Here is a 13,268-nt window from a genome sequence, read left to right on the forward strand (position 1 = left end):
GTACATTCGACCAGGAAGGTACAACCTTGAAGAAAACAGAATCATATAAGTACATCAGGTTTCATAGAGCCAAACATTTCAAATGCTACTCAACTGGCTATAGATAAGCCAACCCTTTATTAGTATATAAGTGCTCTGTTAGCAGTTCTTTGTTAGTAATTCTATTGCTCAAAGTGGAGTCGAAAGAGATGAGTTTTCAGTCTGCGCCGGAAGATGTGCAAGCTATCTGCTGTCCTGATTTCAATGGGGAGCTCATTCCACCATTTTGGAGCCAGGATAGCAAACCCACGTGTTTTTGCTGATGGGAATGACCATCTGCTGGATAGGAATATAGATTATGTGTGTGGAATTATCCCCAAGGATAAGGCTGGATGTTTACTTAAATGTAACCTAATGTACAGTCCACTTCTGTTCCACTTTACTTGCAAGTGTCATTGTCATAGGATTGCATTGCATTTAAACATATGTTCTGTGGATTCGTTGGGCTCTAAAGGAAATCAATCAGATCCAGTGAAACATGCATTCCTCTAAGAGAAGCAATTGTGAATTCTCAAATTAAAATGTACTTGTTAAAAAATAAATAAAACGTTTCCTTTTTTATTTGTCACACAAGGCCACAGGCCTATTGTCACACAAAGGTCAGGATGTTAAACAAAATTATATATTTTAAATAAGGGCATATTTAATGCTCTTCGTCATTTGTTTATCATATAATTTATTCATGAGATTTATAAAGAGAGTAATGTTATTACCATAGACTGTATATTACACATATTTTGAAGACCGGAAATCACACGCTTTTATTTTGAAACCTGAATGCAACAACAGGATGTGCCTCAGCTTTGCAGTACACACACTGGGCATATTACGGAAATTAATTCCGGTACTCACTTTCTGATGATTTTCCCTATGAGGGAATTAAAACGAGCAGCAAGGTCAAGGTAATGTTAATCTCTTTTGTTATCCGTAAGCTTAACGTCACATGTGTTTCTATTTCTAGTAGTAAATTGCATTTTAAGCTGGTAGAATGCCTGACACAGTATTGATGCTAGACAGCATTACCTCTGTGCAGCTAACGTGAGTGGACAGGAGACAGAATGCACTTTATTCCATTGGGCAACTTATTCCAAAACGCACGAGCATTAAAGACGTAGCCGCTAAGTGCTAATATGTAGCACACATGCACTAAAACAAATACCACGAAAGTGTAGCTGTCCAAGAACGAGCAGGGTGTTGAACATAAGCTAACCAGCTAACACCTTCCTCTCAGCTAATGACAGGATAAATAAAATGTATTAAAAGCCAAACTTGAGGGGAAATAGGCTAAATAAGTGTTGGGACATTTGGTAAGCTTCAGGTGCTGCTCACCTGTGAGACCAGAAAGTAGTAAGTAAGTTAGCTTAACTAATCATTTAGTATGGCTACCTGTATCATACGCTGCATCATAGGTGGATACCTAAAACACCCTGGTTAAAGGTTTTAATAAGCAGTTAGATAAACGTAATATACTTAAGATTATATTTGTATAACTATTAGCTAATAAGAGTGTTATTGGCAGTGCATTAGTGGGATGCACACAGGTGTTTTCAATATTGTGTTTGATTAGACCGCCCCTCAGGTGGGCTGGAGCTATGCTGGGAACTGTAGGATGTCACTAAGTACAAGTTCAAATGGCAGGGGGGGCTTCATTATGCCAAGTGGAAACACCTGTGTTGATAGTCCATTTGTGTCTAGGGGCTCTGTGGTTCTGATATTCAATAATAATAATAATAATAATAATACATGGGACTTTTATAGCGCTTTTCATGAAACTCAAAGACGCTTTCACAGAGAATTTAAGAAAACACAACAAAAAAAGACAAAGAAATACAAAAAGAGATAAACAAAACAGAAAAAATACGGGGGGAGTGGGGTGGTCAGTGGTTGAATGCAGTGTTGAACAGGTGGGTTTTGAGTGATGTTTTGAATGCTGTGAGGGAGGAAGAATCTCTGATGGATTGGGGTAGTGAGTTCCAGAGGGTGGGTGCAGCAACGGAGAAGGCTCTGTCGCCCCAAGACTTGAGGTTGGTCAATAGACATTATTCAACGTCATACCAGGTAGTTTCACAGGTGTAACTGATGACATAGAAACTGAATGCATTCCATTTTAGAGAGCTGGTTCCAGGGTTCTGTTATTGTGCATGCTGGCTCAGTGACAAGTCCAATGTCGGCTTTCAAAAAGGCTTATTTTACAAACGTTATCCTCTCCAAACAAAAACAAAATCACAATTTTTCATATATTTTACCTAAGTAGCCTCATCGGTTTTTTTAAACTATCATTCTGAGAGAATCCTGGTTCACTACCCAAATTCTTCCAAAAACGTTGTTGTAATGATTGTTGGTTTAATGTGGAATTGAAATGATTGACACACACACACAGTTGGATGGTTAAGCAGTGAAATAGCGATGGGTGCCACATTGCTCAGGGGTGTCAAACTCAAATACACAGTTGGCCAACATAAAAAAATCTGTACTATTCGAGGGCCGGACTAGTTCAATGTTTATTGCAAAAAGTATTGAAATGAACTTATTGCACATATTAAACCTGGAACTAACAAAGCTTAAATGATTGCCTATAAAAACAACATTAAACATGAATTAATCAGTTGCATTAATTTCTTATGGCTCTATCTGCAACTTTGAGTCATTTCTTATGATTACATTTTTCCACAGGCCAACAACAGCTTCAAAAAACTATTTCCCTCAAAGAAAAAAACAAACATGCCCTGTTGTCTCAAGAAAAAAAGTGCAGAAGGAAACATTGAAACTCAGTTTGCTGTTCTGTGATGCTAGTTCAAGCCAGATACTTCTCATCTCATCTTGGGTGCAAGTTCATGAAGTTTGGGGTCAGGCTCTGAGCTGAGGAAATCCTCAGGATTGAGTGAAGGTGTGCGTGCAATATACCGGCGGGCCAGATCTAATAGTAATTAGAAATGATCCTGCGGGCCGAAATTAAATCCACCACGGGCCGGATTTGGCCCCCGGGCCTTGAGTTTGACACATGTGCTCTCAACTATCAGTCAAATATGTGACAGGAGTATGGTTGCTTTGTTAGCTGCAAGGATGGGAGCAGGGTGATATCATGGGTCAGACAAACAAAGAGAGGCTTATGGGTAAAGTGGGCCATTGTTCCAATTCACACTGCAATGTCCTAATTTCTAGACAGTTAGTGACCTCAGAGATGCATCACAACAAATCTATAAGTTGGTGCTGAATAAATGAGTCAAAATAGCATCTCTTTTCACACTCTGTCTGAAACCAGAGCCCAGTCTGATCTGATTGGTTAGCTGGCTGGCTCTGTTGTGACTGGTCGACCGCTTAGAGATGTCCCACCCTTTAGCCGATATATCATGTTCAATGTGTTGGAGCGCTAGACAATAGAAGCTTGAGTGTTACATAGTGATGTCACAATGTTATTGAAGTAAACAAATTAGATGGAGGTGTTTCAGGCAGGGAGGAGTGTGTGGGAAAGAAACTCCCTCTGGAGGGAACTTTGGAATTTTAGCCTTTGGAGACCATCAACATGCACAAAAACCTATTTAACACACTACAGGAGAGGGGAAACCCTCAAAAGCATTACGGCCTCTTTAAAGTGCAATTTCTGTTTTCGATTTGACGGGGATCCGCTCAGGTATTAGAAATAATCACAATTAGTACCATGCTGTTTCTCTATTTGTTTAGCTTTGGTGTATGCTGTGATGTGTCAAATAGTAACCGTCTAAACTATGTGGTTTAGAGATATGGAGACCATATTTCAGAAAATTAGCCTAGTTGCCAAAATACTGTTCCCACACCTCTTCCAACACCCTTCTACCAGGGTGTCCGCGGGGTCTTAAAAAGTATTAAAAGTTGATAAATCAATTTAGCGAAAATTAAGGCTATTAAAAAGTATTAAAAGGCATTTTCCAATGTATTACATTTTGTAGCTTGTTTCCAATAAGTATATAAATTGTCCAAAGAGGTTGTATTCTACAGCCTGCCTGAATGTAATCATTGCGCAGGTGTGTAGTGTAATTCTGTGTAGTTTATTTATGGCATCCCGTTGGATTTGACGTCATCTGAACAGGACATCGCACGCTCACTGCTTGACAGCGCGTGAAGGTCCGTTTACGCCCGTTGCGAAACATCGTTATGGGGAAATGCAAGTTTGCGTCCAAATGGTTGGAAGATAAGGAGGAAGGACAATCAATACTGTATATAGTAAATGTGAGGTAAAGTGCGTCTCCAATGTAACCGGTTAGAACTCAAAGTGGCGACGAGGTCTCAAAATGTATGGAAAGGGTCTTAAAAGGTATTACATTTGACTTCAGGATTCCTGCATATACCCTATCTACAGTCCTTTATTTCATAAGGTGAAATGAAAAACACCTAGTCAGTGCATGTGCTTCTCCATGAGGTGTTCAATAAATCCTTTATGCTTGAGGCTGTCTGTTCAAGGATGGGCTTTTATTTTCTTACTTACAAACTTTTCACTGCCACGTGCAAGACCCAAAGGACCACTAGGGCCTGGATTGGCCCAGCATCATGGCCCATCATGGCCCAGCATCATGAGACACAGTCTGTATTGGTTTATGTGGCATTCATGAGATTTTCTGTTGTTATGATCTATACCTCTTGTTGCTGAAGCCAGTCCTCACAAAGCAATTGTACTTGGAAAATAAATGGTTTAGTCCACAAGGGAATCCTTACTTTTGTAATCCATTAAACATTAAAGCTGAGTGATTTCTCATTTTCACAATGGGATTTAACTGCATACAAATCATTTATTCTAAAACATTTCCCATATGGCTAAAATAAATAATGTATTAGGATATAATGATAACTCAAAAATAAAATAAATGTCTTTTTGAAAGGTCACAGTGAGCTTCAGCTACACCTCTCCTTTGGAGCTGACACAGATTCAGTGAGTTGGGCCAATGCGTGCTTTCACATGATGAACGCTTGCTGTCAAGAGGGATGGGACACTGGCCTTTACGGTGGAGGACATCCACCCTAATCACGAGCACCACTTTGCTGCTCTTTCATGCTGTGTTTGTTTGCCCTGTCACCCCACAGACACATTCTCTGCATCGGGGGTCTTACGGTTGACTAATCAGATTAAGTGGTGGTGCGGTCAGCAGAGCACACGACTGGAAAGTGAGAGGGACATTCCAGACGGGGAGAGTCAGAAGTGAGAACTAGCTGCAAATAGCCCCTGGACCTGGGAGTGAGGGGAACAACAGGAGGGCCTATTCAGAGGGGTGGAGGAGAGGACTACTGGTATTTTGAGAAGCAGCTTGGTTAGATGTTCTAGTGGGTCCAGTGTGTGTCTCTTGATTTGAGTTTAGCTGCACTGGAAAGCTCTCATGGAGATCAACCAGAAAGAGGAGAAAGGAGAAGATGGCTGTGATGAGTGTTGGTTGGTTTAGAAGCTTTGAGGCTCAGTGTTTCCTTGCCAGGCTTAGGTGTGTGTGCTTGTGTGTTCATGCGTTCTGTAGTTCAACCTCCATACGTTTTCTATCCTTTCCCCAGCCCTTTACAGTGTAAGTGTTTCTAAGATTAGGCTAGTACATAAGTATATCTTCATTTGACTATATACTTTGTATGTCTTTAGGCAAACAACAATCTTCACTAAATCATCAATCACTTTTTTCAATTGACACATTTTCTTTTAAGATTCAGACTTTCTGTGTTTATAATTCTTAGGCCGAATTATCAAATGGTTTTGGTTTGATAGAGCAAACTTGCCTTTAAAGCCTCATGCATCTACCATACCACACATGATCACATTTGACCTTGTGTAAAGAACACACATATTGCTCATATTACAATATCATTGGCTGTACTACTTTTCCAGTAGCGTGGGTTATAGCTATTTTTAAATGTGTTTATATTCTGCAATATACTTCAGGAAGATGAAAAGACTATCACACTAAATAACAATATTAAGCCTAATAGTGCTCTGCTATTTTACTGCCTGGGTGTTTGTGTCTGACTAGCATATTCCACTTGAGATTTAATCAGTCCCAATTTTCTGATTAATTAAAAAAGGGAACATTTAGAGTCTGACGGTTTTAGTAAGATGGTGGCAGATCAACTCAAATCTTCAATTAAGTCATGTCTCTTAAAACCAGGTCTCACTGCTGCGGTAAAGTGAGAGCTCCTGGAGTCCTCAGAATAAGTCTCCTGATTGTGTTCTTGCCCCAGGCCCTGAGGGGGAGATGACAAAGGAGGATGTTTCAAAGCCTGTTGAGGGAGACGCTCTGCGGGACTGGGCCTCCTCCCATCAGCGGCCCGTTATCCATCAGGTGGCTTCTGCACCCATGCCCAGTGACTGCGGTGAGCCTCCACACACATGCACACATTCAGTTAGGGCTGCAACAGACCGTTCACAGTTTCATTCATAACATTGAAATTCAAATTTTAAATGCACATTAAAGCTTTTATCTCTCTGCATGTCTATTCATTTTGTGTACAAATTGTTATTCCTGTATGGTTGCAAATAAATATTTGACTACACTAATATTATGACTATTTGCAGAGTAATACTTTCCCTGTGGCCACAAAACTATAGGTTACTTACGTAACCCCAGTTCTCAGAGTAACATGAAGTGAGATGTCTCACTATGGGATGCGCCTCATCGCGGAGCAAACAGAAGCATTAATCTCATTACGCCAATCCTGATTGGCTGGTGATCTTGACGTCAGCGTCAGGGAATCCACCCCCTATAAGTAGCTTGCGCTACGCCGCATGCGTCATTCAAAATAAGCACCTCTTCTCGCTTCACCATAGCAAGGAGGGCCGTCTGGTGAGACATCTCACTTCATGTTACTCTGAGAACTGGGGTTACGTAAGTAACCTATAGTTCTCATTCATAACACTCCGTTCGATGTCTCACTATGGGATATTGTAGCTCCCGAATTGCCAGACGAGCTTATCTCAAAAGTCACCAAGACCAACCAGAACTTAACAGTTAGAGCTCTAACTCAGCAGGGGGCCCAGCACTGCATGGGCCACACTGGGAGCAAAGACGTCTAATCTGTAAAAGCGGACAAAAATGAGCGGCGAGGACCAGCTCGCTGCTGCACAAATGTCTTGGATGGAAACACCCCTGAACAAAGCTCAGGATGTAGCCAGACCAAGAGTCGAATGAGCACGCAAACCCGAAGGTGCCTGCAGACCCTGACTCGTGTAAGCCAAAGCAATTGCCTCCACAATCCAGTGAGAGAGCCGTTGCTTAGTAACAGGCTTGCCCTTCTGAGGGTTAGCCCAGGACACAAAGAGTTGGTCATTATGACGAAACTCTTTTGATCTGTCCATATAAGTGCGTAAAGCACGGACTGGACATAGCAAATTCGGCTGCTGTTCCCCGGAGGGACACAGCGGCGGAGGAAATACCTCAATGTCAAAGGGGGTACATGAACCAACCACCTTAGGTATAAAGGCAGGATTGGGCTTCAGCAACACTCTCGTTAACCCTCGGGCGAACTGAGTGCATGAAGGATGTACAGATAGCGCATGAATGTCACTGACTCGCTTGGCGGATGCCAGGGTCAGTAACAGCACTATCTTGAGTGACAGGTGCTTCATGTCAGCTTCTTCCAGGGGTTCAAATGGGGCTCGAGTGAGCCCATCTAAAACCACTGTCAAGTCCCATAAGGGCACCAGTGACCTGGAAACAGGAAGGAGCCTGCGAGCTCCCTTCATAAAACGGCAGACCAGAGGATGCTGGCCGGCCGTCTTACCCTCAAAACCCACATGGCATGCAGCAATAGCAGCCAGGTAGACTTCGATCGTGGAGAAAGCTCTGTGTTTATCAATTAGGTCCTGTAGAAATGATAAAATCACTCCCACAGGGCATTGAAAAGAGGTGTGCCCTTTTTGAAGGCACCAGTCCTCAAACACCCTCCACTTACAGTCATAAAGAGACCTAGTGGAGGAAGCAGGAGGACCGGAGGCCAAATGTGCGCGAGCGCGTCCACGCCTAATGGTGCGTTTTGATCGCGCATTGAAAAGAAAAGCTGACAGTGAGCATTTTCTTTTGATGCGAACAGATCTACCGTGGCTCGGCCGTAACGCACCCACAGCTGGCTCACAACCATTGGATGTAGAGTCCAGTCTGCATATAGTGGTACACCTCTGGACAGCAGGTCTGCACCGAGGTTCATCACACCCGGTACGTGCGTCGCTCTCAGAGAGAGGAGACGGCCGCAGCTCCACAAGATCAGTTTGCGTGCCAGCATGTGTAACTGGAGAGAGCGCAAACCCCCTTGTCGGTTTATATACGATATTGTGGTCGTATTGTCCGTCCTCACAAGGACATGGTGTCCTCTGAGAAAAGGCAGAAAGCGTTTTAGGGTGAGGAACACCGCTAAAAGCTCCAGGTAATTTATGTGCGACCGCTGGAGGTCTCTGCTCCAGAGACCCCTCACCGGACGACCTTCGTAAATACCTCCCCAGCCTGTCAGACATGCGTCTGTGGTGACCACCTTCCCTGAAAGGACAGCACCCATAGGCACGCCCCGTACCAGAAAAGTCGGGTGCAGCCAGTGGCGCAGTGCCATTACGCATTTCACAGTAACCATCACTCTCCGTGCTCCATGACGCACGGGGTTTAGTTTTAGAGCGGCTACCCAGCGCTGAAACTCCCTCATGTGTAACCGTCCCAGCCGTACAACCAGGATGGCTGACGCCATGAGCCCCAGTAACCGCAGGCATGATCTGAAAAGAACATGTTTGCGCAGCTGGAAATGAGCGAGGCAAGCTCTGAAAGCTTTCACTCTTTCCGCTGACAGGCGGGCTGGGCACCGAGTTCAGGTGTAAACCCAGGAAGAGTACAGTCTGTGCCGGGCACAACATGCTCTTTTCTGTGTTTATTATGAAACCCAGGTTGAGCAGGTGCTTTACGAGGACATTTGTCTGCGTAATAGCCTCCTGTTCCGACTGTGCGAGAAGCAGCCAGTCGTCTAGGTAGGTTGCCAGGCGAATACCCTGTTGTCTTAACGGGGCTATCGCGGCTTCCGTACATCGTACAAACACTCTTGGACTGAGAGACAGACCGAAGGGAAGTACTCTGTATTCGTAACAGATCCCCTGAAATGCGAACCTCAGATATTTCCTGTGTGGGTAATATACTGGGATGTGGAAATACGCATCTTTCAGGTTGACTGATGTAAACCAGTCGTTTTGTCGCACGAGACGCAGCAGAGATGTGTGAGTGAGCATTCTGAATTTGTATCTTCTTAGATATTGTTCAGAGCCCTCAAATCTAGTATTGGCCGAATTCCGTTCCCTCCCCGTTTGGGAACGAGGAAATACTTGGAATAAAAGCCGCTCTGACTCTGCTCGGCGGGTATTATAGATATAGCCTCCTTTTCTAGAAGTGAGAGAATCTCTCTTTCTAGAATGTGGGCTGACTCCCCTCGGGCCTGTGAATACAGAACGCCCGAGAAGCAAGGGGGGGTGACAGCGAATTGGAGTCTGTAACCCCGTGTAACTGTCTTGAACACCCAAGCAGACGTTGTGAGCATCTTCCACTGTTCGCTCCTTAGAGCCAGCGGAGATGTCACGTCTTTTGCCCTCTGAGTCTCTATTTGTTGTGTTATGGGGCCCTCTAGTGTCTGAACACGGTGGTACCCCGATTTGACAGTCCCCACCGACACTGCGCATGCGCGTGACGGAGGTGCCTTCACAACCCCAGCCGGCACTGCGCCTGCACGTGACGGTGGTAGCCTCACAGCCCCAGTCGTTACTGCGCATGCGCGTGGCGGCGGTGCCTTCACAGACCCGTTCATCGTCCGCCTTTTGAGAGAGGCCGTAGCTGCTCTCAAAAGGGGAACAAATGGCGGGCTGTTTATTGGTTTTATTGTTTTCTCTTTCATTTTTCTGAGCTGCGCCCTCAGCCTGAGGCCTGGATGCGTCAGCGGAAAATGCTTTATCCGAGAAAACAGAGCAATATTGTGACATGTGTTTTGGTGCACTTGAGGATGGCTTTGAGGCATCTCTCGAGGCAGCGGGAACACATCTGGAGCTGGGGAACCTTCCAGCTCCGTCACCGAGGGAAGAAGAGGAGGCTGTCAGGCCGCCAGCTTCTTCTTCCTCGCCTGCTGGCCGAAATTCCGGGTTGGCTGCGCCTGGGCTGCAGCCGGAACCGGAGACTTTCTGGGCCAATTCGCCTTCGTCTCCTGCCTGGGCTGGGGACTCGGGGCGGGCCGTGACCTCTGCTGTTTCGGTACTTTAAACCGAGCAGCTGAGGTAGCTTGGGCGAGGGACTGCCGCTATGAAGGCAGCGGCTGGACCCATCGAGGAAGACAGAGGTGGAGGGCCTCGTCTTCCTTCTTCTTGGACTCGCATCTCTTCTGCATAGAAGCGAGCGCAGATCCGAAAATCCCCTCGGGAACGATGGGCATGTCCAGCACATCCTCTCTTTCCCGGTTTTGGGAGGTTGGTGAGGTTGAGCCATCTAGCTCTTTCCTGCACCGCCATAATTCCCATTGCCTTTCCCGTGGCCTGGACGGCGCAGCGTTGAACGCGGAGACAGATGTCCGTGATCGCGGCTATCTCGTCCAGTACTGCCGGTCCAGGATTACTCGATAGATCCTCGCAGAGCTCCGCTTGGTAAGCGGTTAGCAGCGAGGAAATGTTCAAAGCCCTGGCAGACAATGCTGCGGCTCTGTAGGACCGTTCAGTCATGGTTGACTGGAACCGGTCCGCCTTTGCCGGCAGCGTGGGGTTCCTGCTCGGTGTAGTCGCCATCCTCGGGAGGAGGTGAGCTGCCACCAGCGGTTCCATCGGCGGTATGCGGAGCAGGCCGAGCCTCTCCATACCGTCGCAGTCTAGGGGAGGAGGCACCCTGGATTGGGGCCTTGTTGCTGAAGGGCCGGTCTCTCCACGAGACCGACACCTCATCCAACATCTCCGGGAAGACCGGCAGGAGTTGCCTCTTTGTCCTCGTTGCTTGGGGCAAATTTTTCCCCTCGTAACGGGACCTGTAGGTCTCCTTGGCCATTTCGGGCCATGGGATGTCTTGGCTGGCTGCGGCACGCTGACACACGGCCTGCAGGTCTATGCTCAGACAGGGCGAAGCTGGTGTGCTATCGCCCGGGAGAGCAGCCATCGCTCCCGGCTTTGCAGCCTGAGCTGATGACAAGAAGACATCATCGTCTTGCTCATCAGAGTCGGACAGGAGGAATCCAGAGGTTTCATCCTCTTCGTCCTCCATGTAGTCCAACTCCGGGACATCATCCGCGGGCGAGACCATGGTGAGGTCCAGTTGGGAGCCCCAGCTTGACACAGCGCGTGGCTCCGCTCGCACGTCCCTCGCTGCCACCGAGTCCCAGCCTGACACGGCGCGGGACTCCGGTTCTGCAGCTGCCACTACTGATGAGCCCCAGACCGACACAGTGCGGGGCTCCATCTCTGTGGTGGACGCCCCCGTGTCCTGATTTCCGTCCGGTAAATCAGAGGACATGAGGGAGTCCTGACCCGACAAGCTAGCTTGGCGTGCTAGCCGTCGGCGGAGGCTCTTGATGGTGAAGCGGGCACAATGTCCGCACGAGCCGGGGTTGTCGATAGCCTCCTGGGCGTGTTCCAGCCCGAGACAGGACGAGCAGACCTGGTGTGAGTCTGTGCCTGATATCTTCAACCCGCAGCCACAGAGCCGAGCCTCCGAGTCCCTGACTCCTCTGGTGTGAGGGAGAGAAGCGTCCATCTCGGTCGCCGTGGTGACGGCGTGGAGAGGACCCGCTCGTAACAGGTACGTTGCTGAGAAAAAATACTTCCCCAACTGTCGTTAATCCGGAGAAAAAACGACGGTGTAGAATTTTATTCTCAAAGAATATTAACTGGTGTGTTAATACCCTTTTTATCTTCCCCTCCTCTGGTGTGAGAGAGAAAAAGAAAAAACGTCCTTGCTACCGTGGTGTCGGTAGTGAGGGAAGACAAGCTAGCAACACGTGTGTTGCTAGCTTGGAAAAATCAAAACCTTACCTTTATTCCCGAGGAGAAAACGGCGAGGTCGATTTGCAATACTAACTGGTGTGTTGGTATTAACAGTCTTCTTGCAGAAGTATATATAGAAGTAGCCGGCGAGCGCCCGTCGACCGAAGGTTAGCTTCGTAAATCAGTCTGTGGACCGTTAAGCTAGCTAGCTACTGATCTTTCTCGAGATGTGCTCCGAAGCGAGAAGAGGTGTTTGAATGACGCATGCGGCGTAGCGCAAGCTACTTATAGGGGGTGGATTCCCTGACGCTGACGTCAAGATCACCAGCCAATCAGGATTGGCGTAATGAGATTAATGCTTCTGTTTGCTCCGCGATGAGGCGCATCCCATAGTGAGACATCGAACGGAGTGTTATGAATGAGAACTGTTCGCCTTCCTTTTGAGTGGAGTTTAGGTTCAAACTCTCACTGCAATGAACACCTCGATGACTGCCAATTGAAAAACCTTTCACTGTGTATTATAATCATGCAGATAAAGAAAATGATCAGCTGAAAACATTCAAAACTATCAATGAGTCACGATTGTTGATCTTCATCAATGCCCCACTAGGTGGGACTAATCAACATTTTTAAGTAGAAATAATCAATGATGATGATGATGATGGTAATTCCCCTGCAGACAGCACCTAATTAAGTCCTGAGACTGCACTCAATAACTGTGCTGGCCACTGACTCCAGTGAAGGGTGACAGGGATTCATTTCTTGCTGATCATTTTTTATAATGTGAAAGTTAAACACAAAGTAATGACACATTTCTTACAGATTGATTCTGTAAACTATTACATTTTCAAATAGTAAATACGTTTGTATTCTCATGCTGCTCAGTGGGCTTCACAGAGAGCATACAGCTTCACATATGACTTATATAATCCAAAACAGTTAAAGGGGATATCCGTTTGAATGTAATGTAGACCAGAATATCACAAATGATAATGTAGTCTTAAATGGAATGCAGTCGGTTAAGCAAAGGCAGCAGGTTTGAACCAGGTTACATGATAAGCTTTGGCATTCACTGTGAAAGGCCAAGCCCATTTGTTTCCATCTTCCGTCGTGCTCGGTAATGCTTCATTTGGTTCACGGCAGGCTATCCGCTGTCACATCTGATTGCATTCTCTGCAGCACAGCAAGGGCATTTCCCAAGATTACTAATTTGATTGAATCGATTGAATAGTGTGCTGCAGAAAGTTAATGTATGTTTGTGCTGCAGAGTCTCAAGGCTCTATTCACATGCACACACAGGTGAGAAAGG

At 46.1% G+C, this 13,268-nt stretch overlaps 1 protein-coding gene across 1 annotated transcript in view; it reads left to right on the forward strand.

Moving 5' to 3' along the window:
• Positions 1-804: 804 nt before the first annotated feature.
• The window catches only part of LOC307046078 (CAP-Gly domain-containing linker protein 4), a 38,439-nt gene continuing 25,975 nt past the window's right edge, over positions 805-13,268 (forward strand). Inside the window, exons 1-2 of the mRNA XM_079692225.1 lie at positions 805-941; positions 6,226-6,357. Of these exons, the coding sequence (XP_079548351.1) occupies positions 6,240-6,357 (118 nt within the window). The 5' untranslated portion in view covers positions 805-941; positions 6,226-6,239. The remainder of the gene's footprint in view (positions 942-6,225; positions 6,358-13,268) is intronic.

Source organism: Notothenia rossii (assembly GCF_949606895.1).
Source record: "Notothenia rossii genome assembly, chromosome: 7".
Lineage (NCBI taxonomy): Eukaryota > Metazoa > Chordata > Actinopteri > Perciformes > Nototheniidae > Notothenia > Notothenia rossii.